Source organism: Bidens hawaiensis, unplaced genomic scaffold, assembly GCF_021521415.1.
Source record: "Bidens hawaiensis isolate Kalapana, Puna unplaced genomic scaffold, B.hawaiensis_p1.1 tig00030277_1, whole genome shotgun sequence".
In the NCBI taxonomy this organism is placed as follows: domain Eukaryota; kingdom Viridiplantae; phylum Streptophyta; class Magnoliopsida; order Asterales; family Asteraceae; genus Bidens; species Bidens hawaiensis.
In genome coordinates, this window is record NW_027495050.1 from 21,687 (window position 1) to 44,302 (window position 22,616).

At 37.8% G+C, this 22,616-nt stretch overlaps 2 protein-coding genes and 1 pseudogene across 3 annotated transcripts; 1 reads left to right on the forward strand and 2 right to left on the reverse strand.

Moving 5' to 3' along the window:
• Nucleotides 1–365: 365 nt before the first annotated feature.
• Nucleotides 366–3,331, reverse strand: LOC143580197 (FLUCTUATING-LIGHT-ACCLIMATION protein 1, chloroplastic). The gene is made up of 6 exons (XM_077063293.1): nt 2,910–3,331; nt 2,430–2,532; nt 1,887–1,942; nt 1,461–1,625; nt 721–834; nt 366–634 (listed from the first exon to the last, which is right to left on the reverse strand). Exons 1-6 carry the CDS (start codon nt 3,210–3,212, stop codon nt 542–544), a joined length of 834 nt encoding a protein of 277 aa, XP_076919408.1. The 5' UTR covers nt 3,213–3,331; the 3' UTR covers nt 366–541.
• A 1,498-nt stretch (nt 3,332–4,829) lies between these two features.
• On the forward strand, nt 4,830–11,272 carry LOC143580201 (protein WAVE-DAMPENED 2-like). The gene is made up of 6 exons (XM_077063296.1): nt 4,830–4,928; nt 9,263–9,304; nt 10,061–10,144; nt 10,402–10,473; nt 10,574–10,684; nt 11,219–11,272. Exons 1-6 carry the CDS (start codon nt 4,830–4,832, stop codon nt 11,270–11,272), a joined length of 462 nt encoding a protein of 153 aa, XP_076919411.1.
• Nucleotides 11,273–11,827: 555 nt separating this feature from the next.
• On the reverse strand, nt 11,828–19,412 carry LOC143580198 (uncharacterized; annotated as a pseudogene). The gene is made up of 7 exons (XR_013143600.1): nt 18,123–19,412; nt 17,794–18,045; nt 12,942–13,029; nt 12,710–12,845; nt 12,468–12,609; nt 12,244–12,367; nt 11,828–12,167 (listed from the first exon to the last, which is right to left on the reverse strand). The product of XR_013143600.1 is annotated as an uncharacterized LOC143580198 (transcript).
• Between the last annotated feature and the right edge of the window lie 3,204 nt (nt 19,413–22,616).

Genomic DNA, 22,616 nt, shown 5'->3' on the forward strand with positions numbered 1-22,616 from the left:
CTATTTCCAATACCCGGTCATACCCGTACCCGGTCATACCCGAACCCGGTTCTATACCCGAACCCGGGTATTTAGAAAACCCGATTTGTGCACCTCTATCCACAAATACCCCACCTTCTACACACATGTATAAAATCCGAACGATGATCAACAACCAAGTCAAGAGATTAGTTGAATTACTTGGAGGGTTAGCTACACAATTCTACAAACATTTTTGCTCGTGAAGGTTATTTACATTTAGTTACTTTATTCAAATTATTATTTAGTAACTTTATACGAGTAAGCAAACTAATTAAAATATGTCACATCATAGAGTTTAAATCCGCAACAATAATGCTCTAAGCCCATATAAAACTCATGCCACATAAGCTCAAATATCTTTCTTGTTGCTATAAAACACACATACAACCACAAAATTGTTATTAAGAATTTCAAAGTGACATATTTGATATCACACATTTGCGTATAAAACCCATATCGAAAATTGTGTGCGTATATTCATCGCCTACACATTATGTACAAAGTATCACAACAACTTCACTTATAGAGGGCGCAACAAAGAATAATCTTCAAGCAATTCTCGCTCTGTAAGTGTATCATTTTCGTTTTGTGGGGTCCATAACACCTCAACTGCCTGTAAGACGATCATATGTTAGTAAACAATAAAATACACAAGAATTATTATTTCTGAGCAAGAAAATAAGTGCATATAGATCTTACCATAATTCTGCTTGAAGGGATAGAGGCCAGTTTTTGCAAGGCTTCCTTTAATTGTGCACTATTGTTGATGGGCGGCAGTTTATGTACACCTCCGGCCGCCACAATGATCGTAATCTAATAACCAGGATATACACTTTATGTAGTCAAGGAATTGTATACGAGTTAAATAATATGGCTCTCAACACAAATATGCAAACCATTAATTCATTTATTCTCGTGAATGTTCGTTTACATTCGTTCATCTAACTTCATTTATGTTCGCTCTTACGTTGATCTATGTTCGTTATTTTACGTTTATTAAGTTTGTTAGTTTACGATCATTCGTTAATATATTCATCTAATTTTTTTTAACCATTACAACGTAGTCTAGGTTTAATAACTTTTTAGGCCCAACACATTGTTCTTCACATTACTTTTAATTGTTTTGGCTCAGTTATGTTCGTTTATCTATGTTCAGTTATGCTCGTTCATTTACGCCCATGAACCGTTCGTTTATACTGTTAACAAATGATCATAAACAAACACGAACATGTTCGTTTTCTTAACGAACGCACGAACACAAACAAGAAAACCTCGTTTGATTAATTGTTCGTGCTCGATCGTTGTTTGGTTAAAGTTGAACGAACACGAACATGCTTTGTTCTTGTTCGTTCGGTTCGTTTACAAACCTAGTAACAAAGGTAGCGATGTTTCCGAGTAAGAAACGTGTGTACAATAATTATAATAACCAAAGTACTCACCACAATGTACTCATTACGGAACCCATTTGACCTTTGACTTGTTGCACTTTGCTTTCTGATGTTGTTGACATTGACCAAAGTCTCCTTGTCAAATTTACCTCTTTCTTCAATAGAGAGTTGATTAAATCGTTTCTCACCTTCCTCTACACTCCTCTTTACCTCCGCCTGCACCAAATTAGTAAAATCAAAATACAAACATTCAGCCTCCCAAATATGCAACACCCGTGTGTCACTTAATTGGTGTAAAAGTATTGTTTTCTCCACATATTGATCAGGTCTAACGGACTTCCATTTTGATAATTAATGTGTCAAAATATTCAACATTTTACCCCGAACATTTAACGGTCTAGTATGATATATTATGATTGACTTTGTGACAAAATGTCAAGCAGAAGCAAGACGTTGAAGGGCAAGGCTAACACTTACAGAGGAATAACCAGAGATGCAATAATCAGGATGCCGAAGTAGAGCTAGTGTTGTCTCTATAACCAAAACAAAATCAATCAGAAGATTATCTGTATGTGTGTGTGTTAATGCATACACATATATGCATGTTGTAAAAGACACTAAAATTAAAATTGATCACTGATTGCTAAAATAGAACCATGTATATAAAAGGGCCCGTTCAATACACAACCGAATTTAAAACTTAAGTAGAGAGCCAAGAGAACGACATAAGCACTTTTACACAGTGCTTGCCACATATAGTGGGAGAGAGAAGAAGAGGCAGTTATGTGGTTACATAACAGCCTTATCTGTTGCAAACTTGCAATTGGTATGGGTGATAATGCAATTCTCACGGTTCTCTACTTAAAATTGGTTATGTGCTGAACAGAAATCTATATACTAGAAAAAGGGTTTTCCTTTCACGTAGCATAGTAGAAAGAAAGAGAAGGTAGGCAGTATTTGTGACACATCATATATCCAAACTTGTGTATACATGTGACGTCAATCTATAAACAATATTACCTTGTAATACGAAGCTCAAGCCCTCTGGGGTAGATGTATCGGCTGCCTCAGCAATCCGATTGAGATCCCTTTGCAGTGTTCTACCCATACCCAACAATCCAACCTAGAAAATACAAGAATAATTACTAGTTAACAAAAATGGTATTAGATTGTATGCTTTAGAAGATTATAATTCAAATCATGCCCATCATGCATATCACATCATAACTTTAAGTAGTTGTAGGTATATGTTCAAGTAGATCAAACTATTCGACTAAGTTTGTGGTTTAAAATGGTATTGCCATAAGAATTACTTGGAAAACACTAAGGTTCACTCAAGGCGCAAAAAAAAGTATATTCCATAGCTATCTAACAATATATTGTCCATTCTAACATGTAACACCACCTAAAGTAATAGATTGGCCTAATAATTAACTATTTGACTCCTAAACAATCACATAACCAAATCAACTTCACTACATCACATCATAATATCAGCACCTGAAGCTTTAAAACACTTGTTTTCTCGGTAGCAGTAAGCACACTCCCATCATCGTCCGACCGATCCGACAAGAACCCGGACACCAAAATAAACGCAGCAAACCCCATCATGACAAAGAAAAAACTCGACCCCATTCCGACCGCGGGTCCCACAAAGAACCCGCCACCCCCAAAAGGCGCCGGAGCATAATACGGCGCCGAAAACGACAACTCGGGCCCGCGGGTTCGAGAACTAAAGCTTCTGGAGGACGACGGAGCCGATGTAAAGGATCGCCCGCCCATCCGGCCGCCCGAAGCAGCCATGGCATGGCGGTGATCGTACAATAACAAGAACCCTAACAAAACCCCAGTGATTAGGGGTTTTTGTATTAACTTGAAAAAGTTCTGAATTGATTTGAGAAGGAGCTGATTGAGTTGGTTTTGAGAGTGAATTGAAGTGGAATTGTGTTGCTTTTGGTGGGTTGAATATGGAATTAGGGTTAGTGAAGAAGCAATTGAGTCTGAATTTGATTTGGGTTGAGCGAACGGAGGGTGAAGTGAAGGAGTGGTGAAGCATAGGAATTGAATTGTAATAGAAATGGAGTGTTGGCCATTGGTTTGCAGAGGAAATGAAACGGTGGATAAATTTGATTGATGATTATTAGAATTGGTGGTTTGACACATGCGGATGGGCTTTGTCTTTCTTTCTCTTCAATAATAATAATAATAATAATAACGTATCTTCTTGTCTTTTCCTTTTCATCTTTTCTATTATTACAACTCAAACTTCATGTTAATCACACATTCAAAATAGTTCATTTAGATATTTTACCAACCATCCCTTGTTGAAGCTTAAAAGTCTTAAAATTTGCATAAAAAATCCAGGATTTCGTGGGCATCTATCTTTCGGTGATGATAATTTGGCTTTCTTTCATCGAATTATCAGACATGGAAATTTATCCAACAAATTCCATGGATTGGAAATTAATGGGAGATGGTTTTTTTATTACAAACAAAGTAAAAAATGAGGTGTTTGGAGAAACCTTTTTCCAATTTGGAAATCAAGGCGGCGGTGTGGGAGTGTGGGGAAAATAAGTCCCCGGGTCCACACGTATTGAATTTCAAATTTATAAAAATAACTTTGGCAATTGTTCGAGGTAAATTTTGGTAACTTACTGAACTTCTTTCGTAGCTCAGCTTCTTTAGATCATAAATGTGGTGTCTCGTTTATAGCCTTGGTCCCTAAATGTCTTGATCCGGGTTCGTTACAAGAATTTAGACCTATTAATCTTATTGGAGCCATATCCAAGATAGTGTCTAAAGTCTTAGTGAATCGGTTAAAAGGAGTTATATAGCGGTGGTTTCTAATCCACAGTCGGCCTTTTTTAAGCAAAAGATCCATTCTATACGGCCCGCTAATTATTGAGGTTATAACTTGGTGGAGAAAAAAAGAAACAAAAAGGGTGACTTTGAAAAGACGTATGATCATTTAAATTTGGAACTTTTTGGATAATATCATGGAGAATATGGGGTTTACACAAAAGTGGACAAGTTGCATACGCGGAGTGGTAGCTTCGGCCAGTTCTTCCATTCTAGTAAATGGCTCGCCTACATTTGAATTCAAGTACTCAAGAGGAATTCGTCAAGGTGACCCGATTTCTCCATTCTTGTTTATTTTAGCAATGGAGACACTGCTGGTTTTATTTAGAAAAAGGTGTGAGGCTGATGCTTTTAAAGGGTTTCAAACACCAAAGGATGGTCCATTGTTATCTCATTTATTGTTCGCGGATGATGTTATTATTATTGGAGAATGGTCAGTGAACAATATAAGATCTTTGAGCAGATTGTTAAGGATCTTTAAACTTTTATCGGGGTATGAATATAAACTTGCAAAAATTATAATTGTGTGGAGTGGAAGTCAATAATCAAGAAGTTAAAGTAATGGCGGGTTTGCTACATTGTAGATCAGGGGAACTTCCATTCATGTATTTGGGGATAAAAGTTGGAGCAAAAATGAATAATAGAAATAACTGGCAGCAGGTAATTGATGTGTTTGACAAACGACTAGCAAGTTCGGTTGACACTAATTAAATCGTTTCTTGAAGCGCTTCCTAGCTATTATTTTTCACTCTATCAAGCTCAAATTAATGTGTTGGAGAAGCAAAAAGAAGAAAATTTTTATGGGCGGAAATGAAGAAAAACCCAAGATCATTTGGGTCTCGTGGGACATGGTTTTAAAAGCTAAAGAAGACCGGGGGGGGGGGGGGGGTCTTTGTTCGCTTCGAGACTCCAACCTATCTCTGTTGTCAAAATGGTGGTGGAGGTTCAAGGTGGTAGACGATATTCGATAGTTTGTGGAGGAATGTAGGCTTTTCATGAGACCCAAGATCGTGAACGATTCTCCATCAAAACAAAAAACTTATCGGAATTTGGGGGAAAATAGTAAACATCGAAAAGAGCCTTGAAACTTCTCAAGTTTCTTTGAGAAGGTTAATTAAAGCTAAGGCGGGTAATGGATAGAAGATGATCATCTAGCTAGACAACTGGCTCGTTCTTTAAAAGGATCGTTTTCCTAACCTTTTCTACATAAAAAAGGTTAAATCTTGTTAAGTGGCGGATCGTTGTGTTGAATCGAATGGGACTGTTTCATTGAGGTGGTGCTGGAAAAGGCAACTTGTATATGGGGAAGTGGTAAACGAGTGGATTGAACTGCTCATAAAACTATATTATTTTAGATACGATGGGGAAGAAGATAGATGGATTTGGGAAGGCGACGGATTAGGTGTTTATTCGGTTGCTTCAATGAAAAAACAGCTTTATAGGGTTTCTGTCAATCCCTCGTGATTGCATTTTGGATTGGAATAGTTGGATACCCATGGAGGTGAATTTGGTTGTGTGGCGAGCGCTCATTAATCGACTTCCTACGTTCGATAATTTGTTAAAAAGAGAGGTTGTTTATGGGCCACATATTTGCATTTGTTGCAGATTAACAGGAGAATCAATTGATCATTTGTTTGCAAGTTGTTATGTGGCATATATGGTATGGTACAATATTAGCAAATGGTGCAATTTAGCTCCTTTTGTTGCTTTCTCAGTAACATTTGTCCCGAGTTCATTTAATGAGAGCAAAGAAAAAAAAGAAATTTTTTTTGTTTTCATTTGTTTCCTATTTCATCTTTCATTTCTTTCTTCCTATTTTCTTTTCAAATTGGAAAGAAACCATTTCCTTCATTTTCCTTTAATTTGTTTTCTTTTCATTCATTTAATTAAACTCAGGAACACAACTTTGTTCCATTCCTTTCTTTTCGTTCCTTTAAAAAAACTTATGGAACACAACATTTTTTTCCTTTCCTTCCATTTCATTTATTTTCCGTCATTAAATGAACTCGGGAACAAAAAGTGTAAAAAGGGTTTTAAACATCCTTAATCAGGTGTCAGAGATTGAGCACAAGAGAAAAACGGTGAGTTCAATTTTTATGGTGGTAATTTGGAGCATCTAGAGAGCTCAATTTAGACTAATCTTCGAAAATGAGCCCATAAAGATCGTTAACATTTTTGGCGAGATAAAGGTGTTTAGTTTTTTATGGATTAAAAACAGAGCGAGAGGGTTGGATGTAGATTGGGCTAGTTGGAATAGATCGATTTTGTATTGTGATGGTTAATTTGTTGTATTACATCCCCTGCTAGCTTCTCGTTAAGAGGGGGTTGGTTTTGGTTTTATTGAAATTTGTCGTTAAAAAAAATATTTTATGAACGTTAAATGAGAATATAAGGACATAATTCAATTTTTCGTCCTTTACGTTTTTACGATTTTTCATCGGTTATCCTTTATCTTTTAAAAATATCAGGAATCATACTTTATGTTTAAATAAGCTTTCAATTTCCGTCCTTTCCACTAACATGTGTAAATTTATCACTTAAGAGCTTTTACATCTCTTCCCCTATATTCAAGTTAAAACTACACTAAAAATTATAATTTCTTCCAAATTTTTAATTAAATAATATTATTTTATACTTTTATCATTAATTTTCTCTCTCATTCATTCATAGCTACTTTAAAAATAAATCCTATAACTTATTTGATAAATTATTTGCATGAAAGTCATGAACATAACCATTAGCATGCAAAAGTGACAAAAGAACCTGTATCCGAGTTCTTCCAAGTCTAACGATCAGTGTTTTAAAAACCGGTTCAAACCGGTCGATTGAACCGGTTAAACCGGATTTCGCACAGTAGGCCGGTATTTTGAGTCCGGTATTTTTGGCCAGTTTGCTAGAACATCATACCGGCGGTTTTTGTCTAAAATACCGATTTTTACCGGTAAACCGGTTTTATGTCCGAGAAATTTTTGATATTTGCGACCCATATTTTTTTCAAAATTACTTTTAACCCAACAATTAACATTCAAATGTGTAAACTTTTTGACTATTTTTTTAAAAATTAAGTGTTTTTTCATTATTTTTTTGATATTGATTAACTTTTGGATTGTTTTTTGTAATATAATCATTTACATTTGAGTTATTTTTGGATTGAAGTTACATGTATAGGAAATTATAAGGTAAACTATTTAACCGGTTGAACCTTCTGATATAACCCGGTTCAACCAGTTGTACCATTTTTTAACTCAATCCGATACATGTAAAATACCGGTTTTTAAAACATTGCTAACGATCATGCTTATATTATACTGTACATTATAAGTGTAGCCACATTCTGTTCATGCCTCCCTTTTAATGCTGATAAATAGCACATAACTATTATTTGTCCCTTCATATGTTGTGTAGGTGGAATAATAAAGATAAGGGTAAGTCTTCCATCAAATCCAACATAGAAAACTCAACTTTGATAGAAAGTTATGGAGTTAAACATTGAAGGAGTGTATACTGCTTTTAGTTTGATAAACCATAACCATTTAGGAGAAAAACTTGAATAGATGTTGCAAGGTTAAACCGTTAAAGGCTACGGTTTATGACATGTTGTGGCATGAAAAACATCTACAAAGAAGGTGATAAAAATGGACAATGATATATCTCACAACGTTCAAATCGCAAAACACAAGAATGTTTGACATGGTCGTCCTCATCGATCGTGTAAGATGTTTTGCCATGGCCGTATATTCTTAAAAAAAATAGATTGTGTGAAAAAAAAAGACATGGCCGTAAGAAGTTTTGTCTTAACCGGACCCACGCGCTGGCTTCAGAGTTTGGCTTGGGCATTCCCTTGGGAAACAATACCGCCGACTACGACTTGACAGTCGTTGTGCCATCATAAGAGCAGAACTCTCTAGCTTACGTAACACACGGGTGGACGAAAACCCGAGTAGCTCAAGATACGAACTGATAACGTTGCAAGACCTAACTCAAATCCTTCATTGACATAACCCACCAAAAGTGAGGATATATCAAACTTGGGTCTCCACTGGAGAACCGAATCTCCTACCACTAGATCATCAACGAGAATTTAATTATTTTATTAATATTGTTAAATAATCAGTCTTAAAAATTATATATTACAAAAGTTATCATGACACCCGTCATATCGTAGTACTAAATTTACACCATTATTTGAAAGGGGTAGAAAACATAAAAACAGTCATGCAAATGAACAACAGGCCGAGAATAACGGTTTCAAGAAAAGGGATTAGTGATCCGCCATTAAATTTAGAAAATGCAGAAGAATTTAGGTTTTGTTTCTAATTCGTTTTTTAAGAACACAAACGGAACAATTCCTGTTATAGGCCGTGACACATCAACTCGTACGTAAAACTTTGATCTACTAATTGTGTTTCTTTTTTCCTAACAAGCTGCTGTATGTAAATTGTATCAAAGGATTATAATCACCGAGTTCTATGCAATTGTGATGATCGGGGTTTGATTTTGCAAATGCGAACTCTTATATGTTGGCTTTTCGGGTTTCTTATTATAACATACACAGATTATTTGATTATTTCGTTTATGCATTGTGTTATTGCATGCATATATTTCTAGGAATCCAGGTTAAGCACTACAATTTTAGATCATCGAAATAGGTCGGCATATGCCCCGTGTATTGACATCATGAAATCCACAATTAGCTCACTTTTGGCTGACATTTGCATAAATTTAAATCAAATTTGTAAGAACCTAATGGATCATACTTGATTGCAATGAATGACGTTCAGAAATTTGCATAAATTTAAATTTTAATTAACAGCATGGTAGTTCGTTACATAACTTGTTTGTCCATCAATATTGAATAAGTGTATATTGTTTTCTCACATTTCTTAATTTCCTGCAAAAACAGACATTAGTAATCTAGATAAAATAACATAAGGAGCATATTCAAATGACTAATGCATTGGTAGTTAATTTTAATTCTACATTGATTTCTGCAGGTCATGGGCTATGGAATTGATGACGAGGATAAGACCTCACCGGTAAACATGTTACTTCTTCATGATTTATCATCCTCCCATTAAAGTTTCTTTTGCAGCAACTTCTCTTGGTTCACACTGCCCAACTTCCCCGGGCCCCCCTGTTTTTTCGTGTAACAGTGTAAATTTAGCCGTTTTTCATCTGAAAATTTTTATACGTAGTGTAAATTTACCCGTTTTCGGTCAAAATATAAGCCCCCCCTCGTTTTATGAATTTTTAAATACATTTTGAGACCCCCCCCCCCTCCCCGCGGACATTTTGTCCAAGCTTCGCCACTGGATTCATAGACTCGGAGATACTTATTGAAAATGTAAGAAGGAAAGGAACTCGAGTTTTTGAGATCGGGTGTGTGTGAACCAGGAGACGTTGCTGCAAGAGAAACTAGTTATGAATAAGAAGAGTGTCTTAACCACTAGATTATGTTAATTAATTATCACTAGTCATTGTTAGGTTTAGTTGTGTTTAGCCCACATGCCTATTGAGTTTCTAGTTTTATTGAGGGTTCCCTTCCATTGTAATCACAAGACTAAGATATAATTTGAGTCTCTTTTACACACGAAATGCATTAGATCAAGTGAAATGATATGTTTTTATATAACTTCCATGTACAATTTCTACATGTTTTGGATAATGAGTGCTCTTTATACCATCACTTGCATAGTTTCACACTTTCACATGTTGTCATGTTGATCCCAATGCATATTTTGTAAAACTACTAATTAATAAGTGACAGCTACTCTTTATTTTTTTATATGCAGGCAGCTAGATCTCGGCTACCGGGAGTAACGGTTGGAGTAGCACCCTCGTTTCGAAGTGCTGAACGTGCTGAGAAACGCAAGGAGGTAATTTCCTACTTCAGCTTGCAATTTCTTTTTCCTAAATTATTATCTTACCATATTATACACTACCCTTTATTTGATTATAAAACCCTTAAAAGGCTAAAACTTTGTTTTGGAAGAACATTCTCTAAAATAGAAATTGATTGAAATTAATATATTCTTTTTGCACAAAATTTACCCATGAAATAACAAAATAAACTTTATGAAAGGATGATCTAAATAGTTATGCGTTATTCTTATATGCGGTATTTTTTTCCTAGTTTTATGTGAAGCTAGAGGAAAAGAATCAGGCTTTGGAGGCTGAGAAGATGGAACAGCAAATAAGGGCGATGGTAACGTATTATCTAGCAAATTTATTCTACAAAACGGGTTGACCCAGTTACCGAAAGTTTGTTTATCTTTCTCATAAACTCTGATTAATGTTAATGTTAGGAAGAGGAAGAAGCAGCTATAAAGGAGCTCAGAAAGAACATGGTTGTTAAGGCACACACTGTTCCAGATTTTTACTATGAAGATCCTCCACCCAAGTTTGAACCTAAAAAGGTACATGAACTAATTTCAACATTTTAAACCAATATACAACATACTTTATATTTAATCATATGTTCATTTTATAAAATCAAAGTAGTTAAAAATAAATTAGAACAAATAATTCCACAAACAAATATCAACCCAAGGTTGGCGGTTTAAACTTATAAATTATTTTTTTTAAGTTTTCATTATTATTTAAACATGTTAATGGTTCAATCTATTTAATTTTAATACAACATGAAACGACCCGTTTAGAACAGACGCCTGTGACTCGTGCCAAATCACCCAACTTAACCAGGGGAAGGAGCTGCAATGGTACACGCCATTTATCAATGGATGGAAAGGGCTCGTCTTCACGGATGGCACCTCTCAAGGAACGACGTAGTGTTACACCAAATCCTAAAAGAAACAAGTAATCACAAAGTAAGGATTGCCCAAAACGGGCCCACAAGGCCCAACAGTAAACTACATCTTGTAATATATTCTGTTTAGTTTTAACTGTTAGTGTTCTGGGCTCTTTGTTACTTGTAACATTGTATTGTACAGATTCATCCAATTAAAATCTCTCTTTTACCTTCACTTAACTTGGAGCAACGGTAAGATTGTTGTTATGTGACCTTGAGGTTACGTGTTCAAGTTATGGAAACAGCTTCTTGCAGGATTGCAGCGTTAAGAAAAGTATATATGTGGATTGCATATTCTATCTTATCTGCCCTTTTATTTTTGTAGAATTTTGCTTACTATTGATGTTGTAACATTCTACTCTGTATTATTGCCAATTCCCATGTTTCCACCAATATACATAGGATCTTTTATTAAACGAATGTCTTTCTTAGTAGCAGGGTTTAGGGAAAGATTAAGAAAGGCAATTTCGCCATATTTCTCACCAAGCATGTGACAAGAATTTTATTTGACTGTAGTGATAGCTTTGAAAGACAGATTTACACATCAAATTTCTATTGCCTTGGAAGAACACGATCGATAGAAGCTAACTCAAAACCCTCTCGAAATATAGGAACAACGACCACCAGCCTAACATGGGTGGCCCAGAACCTATTACCTAATGGTAAGCCCATACGGAGAGCCTAATCAAAACCCATGTGGTGTGCACCTCAATATGTGGACTGCCATACAATGTAACCCTTTGAGCTCATATCATTCCTTACCACTCCCTTGAAACAATTTCGTTTTGATACAACTAATTCTTTCTAACCTCTGCAACACTTGTTCAATGGACGGCCTATCTTTTGGTTCCGTTTGAGTACACTTCAGACTAAGTTTAGCACACTGATATATAGCTTCTGGTGGGTAGTCATCACCAAGACTCGGATCTACTATAGTCATTAGCTTCTTTTTCTTGGGAAGTATCGGCCTGGCCCATTGCACAAGGTCTTGCTCATTTTGGGGCCGGGTTTTGTCAAAAACTCGAGGCCCGTAAGAGTTTCTAATAACACCACTCCAAAAGCATATATGTCATTCTTCCCATTCAAGTAACCTGTATATGGCACATGTTATAAGTGTAACACATCACATTATCCGATATCATTGTATTTAATTACAAAGTTACTCACCAGTTTCAACATACTCTGGAGCTGCATATCCGTATGTCCCCATTACCTGTGTAATAAGATGTGCCTCACCATTTATCGGACCATGTCTTGCCAGGCCAAAATCAGCAATTTTTGCATTAAAATCCTGGGGAAAAGAATAATGAAAAGAAACATGATGCTCAACAAAAATCAAAAATTAAAAAAACCATCGCAACTAATTATGTTGGCAGTAAGCAATATAATACCTGATCAAGCAGTATGTTAGAAGTTTTCACATCACGAAAAATGATTTGGTTCTCTTTTCAGAATGCAGATATGCAATGCCTTTTGCTGTTCCTATCATGATTTTGACCCTCACTGACCATGAAAGTGTTCCTCCAAATCGTTCTGCATTGGTAAATAATCTTTCATGTAAGTGTCTATTTCATTACCACAACCAGTACAACTGAGTACATTATTTTTGATCAAGTGCTAGAAGTATGCTTACGTTTCAGTAGGTTATCTTCTAGGCTCCCCATATGCATAAACTCGTAGACTAGGAGTAGGTCCTTATCTTCTGAGCAGTATCCTAATAACTTGCTTACATTTGGATGACTCAATTCGCCTGCAAGTTTCACCTCCGTCTGTATGAATCCATGATACCAAGTTACAAGTTGAATTCATATACATACTAGTACTAAAATGACCGCATATATATGTGTGTATGTATACAGAATTACCTGCCATTCCTCAAATCCTTGATAACCATCAGTATCAAGCTTTTTAACAGCTACAGGAATTCCAGAGCCAACCTTCGAGGGAGCATATTGTAGAAAGAGATAATTGGTATAATTTCCTTGATTCTCATTATCACCAAACCGGTTACATATATACACAGGAAATCCCATTTAATTAGGGATGAAATCAACTAACAATATTATCTATATTTAACCGATATACATGCCAACTATACAGTATCTATTAGACCACCGCAATCGAAGCTGGAGGTTCACGAAGGCTGAGACTGGTACGAAAATCTTCAAATAGGGCTTTAGGAAGGCCTTTCGTAAATATGTCAGCAATCTGGTAACGGGATGGAACGTGAAGAACGCGCACGAGACCTCGTTGAACTTGTTCACGAACAAAGTGGATGTCAAGCTCAATGTGTTTAGTTCGTTGGTGCTGGATTGGGTTACCGGATAGGTAAATGGAGCTTAAATTATCACAATACACCAATGAAGCATGAGTGAGTGGCCGATTGAGTTCCAGAAGAAGGTTTCGAATCCAGAAAATTTCTGCAACAACATTTGCAATACCTCGGTATTCGGCTTCCGCGCTTGAATGCGAGATGGTTTATTGGCGTTTCGAGGACCAAGCTAACAAGTTGTTGCCAAAGTATACGCAGTAGCCCGACGTGGATCGACGAGTGTCGGGACACCCCGCCCAATCGGCATCAGTGTAGGCACGTAACGAGGTCGAGGTCATCGGTCCAAGAGTAAGTCCAAGATGAGAGGTGCCCCAAATGTATCGTATGATACGTTTTAAACTATCCCAGTGCGGAAGGCGCGGGGAATGCATGTGAATGCAAACCTGTTGGACCGCGTACGAGATGTCGGGTCTCGTAAAGGTGAGATACTGGAGGGCTCCGGCCAAGCTTCTGTAAAGGGACGGGTCCTCGAATTCTGGGCCATCAGAAGGAAGCTTTCCTTTAGTGTCAACCGGAGTTGCAACGGGTTTGCAAGAGGTCATGCCGGCTCGATTTATTATGTCTTGCGCGTAATTCTTTTGTGAGAGGAACATTTCGTTACCCGTTCGTTTTACTGATATCCCCAAGAAATAGCTCAACGATCCCAAATCTTTCATTGCGAATTCCGAGCTTAAACGGTCCATCAGATTAATACGAAGTTGCTCGGACGATGTCGTGAGAAGTATGTCGTCCACATATAAAACCAAATACGCGGTGTCGGAACCATGATGATAGGTGAACAGTGAGTTGTCACTCCGGCTTTGCTTGAATCCCAATTTTAGAACAAATTCGGTGAAACGTTGGTACCAAGCTCTAGGTGCCTGTTTCAGGCCGTATAAGGACTTCTTAAGCAAGCAAACGTGATCCGGGAACCTTCTATCACGAAAACCCATAGGTTGATGCATGTATACCGTCTTGTTTAGGTTCCCGTGAAGAAAAGCATTCGTGACGTCAAGTTGATGAACGGCCCACGATTGAGATAGTGCGATAGATAGGACCGTTCGGATGGTTGCCGGTTTGACAACTGGGCTAAAAGTTTCACTGCAATCAAGTTTCACTGCAATCAATACCAACCTGCTGACTACGACCATCGCACACCAAGCGCGCTTTATATCGCTCCAATGACCCGTCGGATCTGAATTTATGCCTGAATAACCACATGCACCTGATAATATTCATAGTCGGTTGTCTCGGGACTAACTCCCACGTCTCATTTTTAATAAGGGCATCGTACTCGTTTTGCATAGCGTTTCGCCATACAGTAGTGGACAAGGCAGTTTTCGGCGAGTTGGGCATTGGTTCGACATGTGTAGTGTTAAGGTTGAAGTGTGGTTTCGGTTTCAAGATCCCATCCATGGCGCGTGTCCGCATGGTACGAGTGGGAGGGGGGCCGTAGGCTGTGATGTGGAGTGTGTTGGCATTGGGGCCATAGGCTCGATGGTGGTTGCGACTTTTGGACGGCGAGAGTAGGTGAGAATCGGTGAAGGTATATTAACCGAAGACGGTTCGTTGGGAGTTTGACCGGTTGTTTGGGGAGAAGTCGGTTCGTTGGGAGAAACCGGTTCGTTTATTGGATTGATGGATGGGGTAGTAGAGTCCCCAGGGTTAGCAGTAGGTGGGTTTTGAGAGGAGGGTTTGTAAGGAGGGTTATGGAGGTTCGACCAAATGGATGGATGTGGTGGTTCGGACAGGAATATATACGGGTCCAATGTCGGTTTGGTGGTTTTGGAATATGGAAAAACGGTTTCGTCAAAGATTACATGTCGGGAAGTAATCATTTGACGGGTATTTAGATCGAAGCACCGGTAACCGCGGTGGTTTGGTGGATATCCAAGGAAAACGCATGCATTTGACCGGTGTTCAAGTTTATGTATCATGGTGGATGGTTTGAGTGGGTAGCATAGGCAGCCAAACACTCGAAGATGAGTGTAGGATGGTTGACGGTTATATAGGACTATGGTTGGGTTGATAAGGTTATTTGGTTTGTTGGGTAGGATGTTTAAAAGGTAGGTTACTGTTTCAAGAGCATAGTGCCAATAGGTGTTTGGTAGGTTGGATTGAGCAAGAAGAGTGCGAACCATGTTATTGATAGTGCGGATTTTGCGTTCGGCCCTACCATTTTGGGAGGAGGTATGAGGGCACGATAGACGGAACGTCATACCGTGTTGATTAAAGAATTGAGTAAATGATTATTGATGTATTCTTTGCCGTTATCGCATTGTAATTGTTTAATGCGTTTATCAAATTGTGTTCCAATCAGGTTATAAATTTTTTGAAAAACGGAGAAAACCTGTGATTTCCTACTGATCGGGAATGTCCATATAAAATCAGAAAAATCATCAATAAATAAGATGTAGTAGCGGTGACCCCCGGAACTCAAGATCGGTGAGGTCCAAAGGTCACTGTGAACAATTTCAAAAGGCAAATAAGTACGATTACATGAACTAATAAAAGGGAGTTTGACACTTTTCCCAAAAACACACGGTTCGCAGACACGTTTATTAGACTTAGAAAAAGAAATAAAAGAAGACTTCTTAAGAGATTGCAAAGGACATGAGCCAGGGTGGCCAAGACGTTGATGCACAGTGTTTGTGAGATCGCTACATTTGCTGATGGAGACTTGATTTTTGAGAGCATTTGTGGCGTCAGGAGATACAAATCACCGGTACTGTTGCATCGGAGGATACGAGTCCGCGTCTTGAGGTTCTTCACAGTAAAACCGAAAGGGTTAAATTTAACAGAAACCCAATTATCTGTGATTAAACGTCTAACAGATAAAAGATTATGGATTAAATTAGGTGCATAAAGGACGTTGGTTAATTTAAGTGACGGAAACGGTGGGGGTAAGGTTTGATTGCCTTGTCCAAGAACCGGAACAGTTGTCCCGTTTCCAACGATAATATTACGATGAATGCCATTATTAAAGTAAGACATGAAGTTACTTAGCTAGTTTGTCATGTGGGTGGTTGCTCCGCTGTCCATAGCCCATGGAGTATCCGGTGGATTAAGTGACATTGTGTATAAGGCCTGGTCAATGTCGGCCGGGTGTAACCTGCTGTAAACGCCTGATTCGGTCGTGGACCTAGGATACCCGCAGAATGACTACCAATGGACCGAGGGGTGGTTGGATATGGGCACGGTGATTGATTGGACCATTGATTTGCGTGTGAACCGTGACCCCATGAGGGCTGGAAAACCCATTGACCTTGAACCGAGTTGAATGGATTTGGAGGCTGTGAATAGGTGCAGTTGGGTGGTCCTCGACCACCAAAACGACCACGGCCCCTACCACGGGACCTACCCCTACCCCTACCGCGGTCAGCCGATACGTCAGGAGTGGACCGTTGGTCCGACCGAGGGGCTTGAGTGTCGGGTTTTATGAGAGGTTGTAGCATGAAGAGCGGCTCCCGCGTTCTGTGATGCATGTAAGGTCATGTTCGTTTTTCGATCATATTCCCGCATAAGCTTGGAACATGCCTCGTGAAACGAGGGAAGCGGTTGAAGGTTGGAAATCAACATAGCAATCCCTTCGTATTGCTCGTTTAACCCGGTAACAAGTTGTTGAACCATCTTCGCATCCGTTAATGGCGCCTCGACATTAGCAAGTTGGTCGCATATGACCTTGACCTCTTGACAGTAGGCTGCCATGTTTTCAAAGTTATCGAGGCGGGTATTATTAAGTTTCTGGGTAAGGTAGATGGCTCTTGATGATTTGTTATCTTGGAATAATGTTTCAAGGGTGGTCCAAGATTCATGTGCAGTCGTGTTGGGTTTGAGGATGGTGTTGATAAGGTCAAGAGAGATGGTGCCATAGATCCATTGAAGGACTATGGCATCTAACCGATCCCAAAGGTCGGCGGCAGCAAGGGCAGCCGCGATGTCTTCGGCGGTTTGTTTTTCCTTGGACGCGGAGGAGGCAGCAGAGGCGGGTTTTGGCAATAGGTGATTGTAAACTTGATATGCACGGCAATGAATCTTGAACAATTCCGACCACGATGTGTATTTGCCGGTCTCGTTATCGAGAAGAATCGGGACAGCATGCCTGATGTTGGAAACGGTGATTGTTGGGTGAAGTTTCGATTCCATTGTTGGTGAGTAGGATCGAGGGGGTACCGCCAGCGAGTGAAAGAGAGATGATGAAGGAGGAGGGGGTGGGCGGCGGCCGTGATTAGGCTAATGATACCATGTAGAAAGAGATAATTGGTATAATTTCCTTGATCCTCATTATCACCAAACCGGTTACATATATACACAGGAAATCTCATTTAATTAGGGATAAAATCAACTAACAATATTATCTATATTTAACCGATATACATGCCAATTATAAAATATCTAGTACATATGTTTCTTGTTGAATCCAACCTTTGAAAACTTTTCCAAAAGCTCCCTCACCCACAACCATATCATCACTAACGTTCCTAGTGACAATTTTAAGTGCATCCAAGCTGAATATTTTCAAACCGGAATCTGCAACTTTAACTTCTTGGAAAGTATATCTAGTTTCGGTAAGTGAAACTCCTTTGTTAGAAAACCTACTGGGAAGACACCATTTTTTTGTCTTTTCTTTTTTCCCAGAGGTTCTTCATCCTCCATGACTGCAGTAAATATATTATATGTTTCTCAAGTCATGCAATAGATATATAATTTAAAGACAAAAGAAACTTAAGGTTACCTGGTCTAACGGGGCTTTTGACAAGCAACATGTTTCGAAGCATTCTTGATACTGTTATAATCTTTCCAGACTTGATGTAAATATTTGATTTGTGGTAATGATCAGATACTACTAAAGAATCTCCTCTCTCTTGCAGTGCTAATGCAGTCTCAAGTGCTACTACCACCTCACCCATTGTCGGGCGGTCTTTGGGTCGAGTCTGTAGGCATTTATCAGCAATTTCCACAAATGCTTTCAAGCAATCAGGCATGATTTGAGCCTTCACCCTTGAACAAGGGCTCAGCCCCATCAAACTCGGATCAATTATATGGTTGGTTGCTCCTTCCCTGATTAACGGCTGGGCCCAACCGACTAGACCAAGCTCATTGTCTCCAGGATTTGGATCAACAGCAAGCCTTCCACATAACACTTCCAGTAGCACAACCCCAAACGAGTAAACATCCGATTTTCTAGTTAATCTCCGAGTCAAGAAATAGCTAGGATCAAAGTACCCGAATGAACCTTTAACATATGTGCTCACATGGGTGGACCCTTGGTCCATCTGGCTAATTTTGGACAATCCAAAATCACCCACCTTGGCTGCCATATTCCCATCCAAGAGTATATTTGAGCTTTTTACATCCCTGTGTATGATCCGGTGGCGGACACCTGTGCCAGTATGAAGGTAATCTAATGCGTGTGCAGCCCCTATGCAAATCTTGAGACGTTCTACCCAAGAAAGAGGGGACCGTTGACCTGATCCGTTGGCTGTACGCAGGCGTTCTGCTAGGTTTCCACCGGATATATACTCGTACACAAGCATCATCTCATCAAACTCATCACAGTATCCGATAAGAGAAACCAGATGGCTGTGTTGAAGCCTTGAAAGCATCTTGACTTCTGTCCAAAACTCGGTGGCACCTTGTTTAGATCTTGAGTCCAAACGCTTGATTGCAACCGTTGTTGCACCATCGTCAATGACACCTCTGTATACCTTACCAAATCCTCCTTTGCCTATGACCATTGATTCATCAAAACTGTTTGTCGCCGTTTGCATCTCAGAAAGAAGAAACCGGCGGCATAGATGTTTGGTTGACAAATTAGATGGTGGTTTCTTAGTCTCCCAGGCACTTGTTTCCCGTACTACCCTCAACTTATAAACAATAGTATTGAGCAGAATCAAGATTACTATCACAGCAATCATGATTTCCGATCGATGGGTAACTAGTATCTAGAAAGCTGACAGATGGTATGCATAACAAACTATGAACATCAAGAAATAATCTATGTTGGAAAACATCTATGTTAACTTGACTGCACATGAACTTCTTCTGCAAATAAATACTTAAAAGAGATAAGTCTGAGTGTCTGTATGAGTAAAATATTACGAAGATGCGTGTGAAATTCAAAATCTTAATTGTCGTAAAAAGTTATAATATCTTGTTTGACAAAGTCTATGTGAGTATTACATATGTGCCAACATAGATGATATATGAAGGTGTCAAGTAGGACTTTGACAGTTTGACTTTTTCTGGTTGTGTGCACGTACTCGAAGATTATATTTTATTTAATCTCTAATTTCTTAAATATTCATCATTAAACTATCATTTTATTTTGGGTAAAATATGTAACGCTAGAGGTACTAATTAACTCTTCCAGAAAAAAATGACAGCGTGTACCTGGGTATGAAAACATATCCCCATTCCCCAAATTGTAAGCATCTACAACGTGCTACTGAGCACGAGGTCCGGATGATGTAACAAAAGAATAGACTTCCGTGGCAAACTTTCCTGGCTATGAAGTAAGTTTGTAGAGGTGAGGTCTATGAATGCAACAAATTTGCAAGGTGCCACCCTCATGTATATATACATATATTATACACATACAATTAATTTGTTAATGAGATTTGTGAAGATTTGTTATACTTGGTAGAAAAATAAAAAATATGATGTAATACTTATGTGACAGTAAGACAATTTATAGAGGTTTATTGTTGTGGATGTTCCTAGAGTTTGGAGGTGTCACTTCATGAATTGTGTACTCTCCCCGGTCCCATGGTTTATTAGTCTAAAAAGGTAATGTTTGTAGAAAATTTGGGTTTGTCAATTTTGATTTCGTAACCTTCACGGTGACATTCTCCATTTTGGTGATTTGTTCTTGAATAATGAGATTACTCATTTGTCATTTATTAAGATGCTTCTATGTGTTTTCAATGCGTCTGACTTTATTTTTTTTAGAAATTAAAAAAATAAAGAAAGAATCACTTCTACAACATCAACTTGAATTTACAACTTACAAAAACAACATAAACATATGAGAATAGTAAGAACCAACTAGAAGATGTTAAATGGAAACTAATAATTAAAATAAGAAGGCAGTTTGGTCATATGTTAAAATCTATTTTTTTAAGTTAATCGTCAGTTGCAAAAAATATCCACAATTTATTTAATCAATTCTATCATGATTAGTTATATACCACTAAACATAACCGCTTGACAATGATGATTACATGGGTTTCAATGTTTCATTGCAATTCTTTATTTTGATTGAATAGTTATTAAAGCGGTTTCTATAACCATAATTAAATGTCACCTAAGATAAAGCTGATTGGAAAGAGGAGACAATAGGGTAGAATTGATGGCATAGTAACCACCCTAAGTGCTTATGGTCGTTACAATTGCCATTGAAACCCACTATGGTAGATCATAGATGAGCATAGGTTAAAATATTTTTGTGAATTTTACCCTTATGGAAAAAAATTAATTACTTACACCGAAAGGACACTTTAAACTACTTGAATTAATGGCATCATAAACCTTTAACCTTAAAGGATAGAAGAATAATTACACTAAATATGAGGCTTTATGAACTTATACAATACGCTTGAAGAATGAAATAATGTAATGGCAAATTACTTTTTTTGCCCAATTGTGAAATGTCATTTCTGTCCTCGCCATCTAATTATGAAATTACCGTGCATGCCCATCACTCTTCCTTAATAATAATAATAATAATAATAATAATAATAATAATAATAATATTAAATTCCAAAACACTAAGACTAGCCTTGATTATTAATTTGTTTTGTCATTTTATTTTACCTTATTTTTCTTCAACACCGATATTAATTCAAGTCCTTGAATTTTAGGATGTGTGCGCTAAAACGAACCTTCGGGTTCACCTTCTTAAAGATCTTCTAAGTCTTTCGATTTCGTCTTTCCAGGTGAGTAGTATCACTCCCTTTTTTCCTTTTTATATTTTGGGTACCTTGTATAACATATTACCAAACCACGTGTTTTAAGACTTGGGTCCTCAAACCACAATTCTAGATTATGTGTTTCTCAAATTGATCGCTCGATTGCTTGTTATATGCCTTTTATGGACTATGTGTTTATTTTATTGTTGTTGTTTGGCCTCATTCTCATCATTATCCAAATATAAGTATGATCATACACTCCTTGTAATTTGGTTTTTACTATTAGAAATGGCATCATTTACTTATGATTATATACTACATTTGTTACCCTTATCTTGAGTTTTACATGTGAATTGTGTATTTTGGCCACATATTATATATAACAAAATTAGTGAATTACTCACCAATATTCGTGTTAGGTCAAATTTTTTATACATGTGTGATAGTAGGTTGATGGAAAAATTGAAGATGCTCATCTAGTTTGGACCACTAGGCTATATTGAATGAACAATATTATTAAGTTATTTTAGTTGTTCCTTTTACTTGATGTGTATTTGTATTGAACAAGCTTCACTAGAGTTGAATTTAATGAATGAAAAGTTTAATTATTGTCACTTTAATAATGTCATGTGCAATTAATGTCGCGTCCCGGCATGTTAAGGTTTTTAGGGGCTGAACGTGTTCAACAAGCTCGGCTCCAAACCCTAAAACACGAGTTTGGAAGTCAATGATACGGTTGAGGAATTGGTGGGTAAGCTTTATGAGATCCTCAACAGGTTTAATAATTTGGGGGGAAATTTGGAAGACAATGTAGTGGTAAAAATAGTTACTAGTTGTCATGCCTCCTACATTCATAGTTGTTGTCGCTACAATAGAACAAGTTGCTGATCTAAGTACGATGACGTTCGAAGATTTCATATCAAGGTTAAAGGCCTTTGAAGAACGAATAAAAGTGTAAGAAGTTTCGGTTGAAAAAGAAAGTAAACTATTGTATGCGAAAACCGATACACAAAAAAGAGGTCAAAGTCAATGAGCACAAGGTGGTCGAGGCCGCGGTTTTGACAACAGAGGAAGAGTCAGGGGCTGAGGTAGAGGTTTTGACAACCGAGGAAGAGTTCAAGGATGAGGGTGGAAAGCCGACTGATGCAACAAAATTCAAAATCTTAATTGGGAGTCTTAGATACCTTGTACTCGATCGGACGTCAATTATTTGGTTGGGGTTACAAGTCGTTTTATGTAGGAACCAAAAGAAAGTCACATGAAAATTTAAAAATAATATACTTCGTTATGTGAAAGGGACATTAAACAACGGGTTAAAG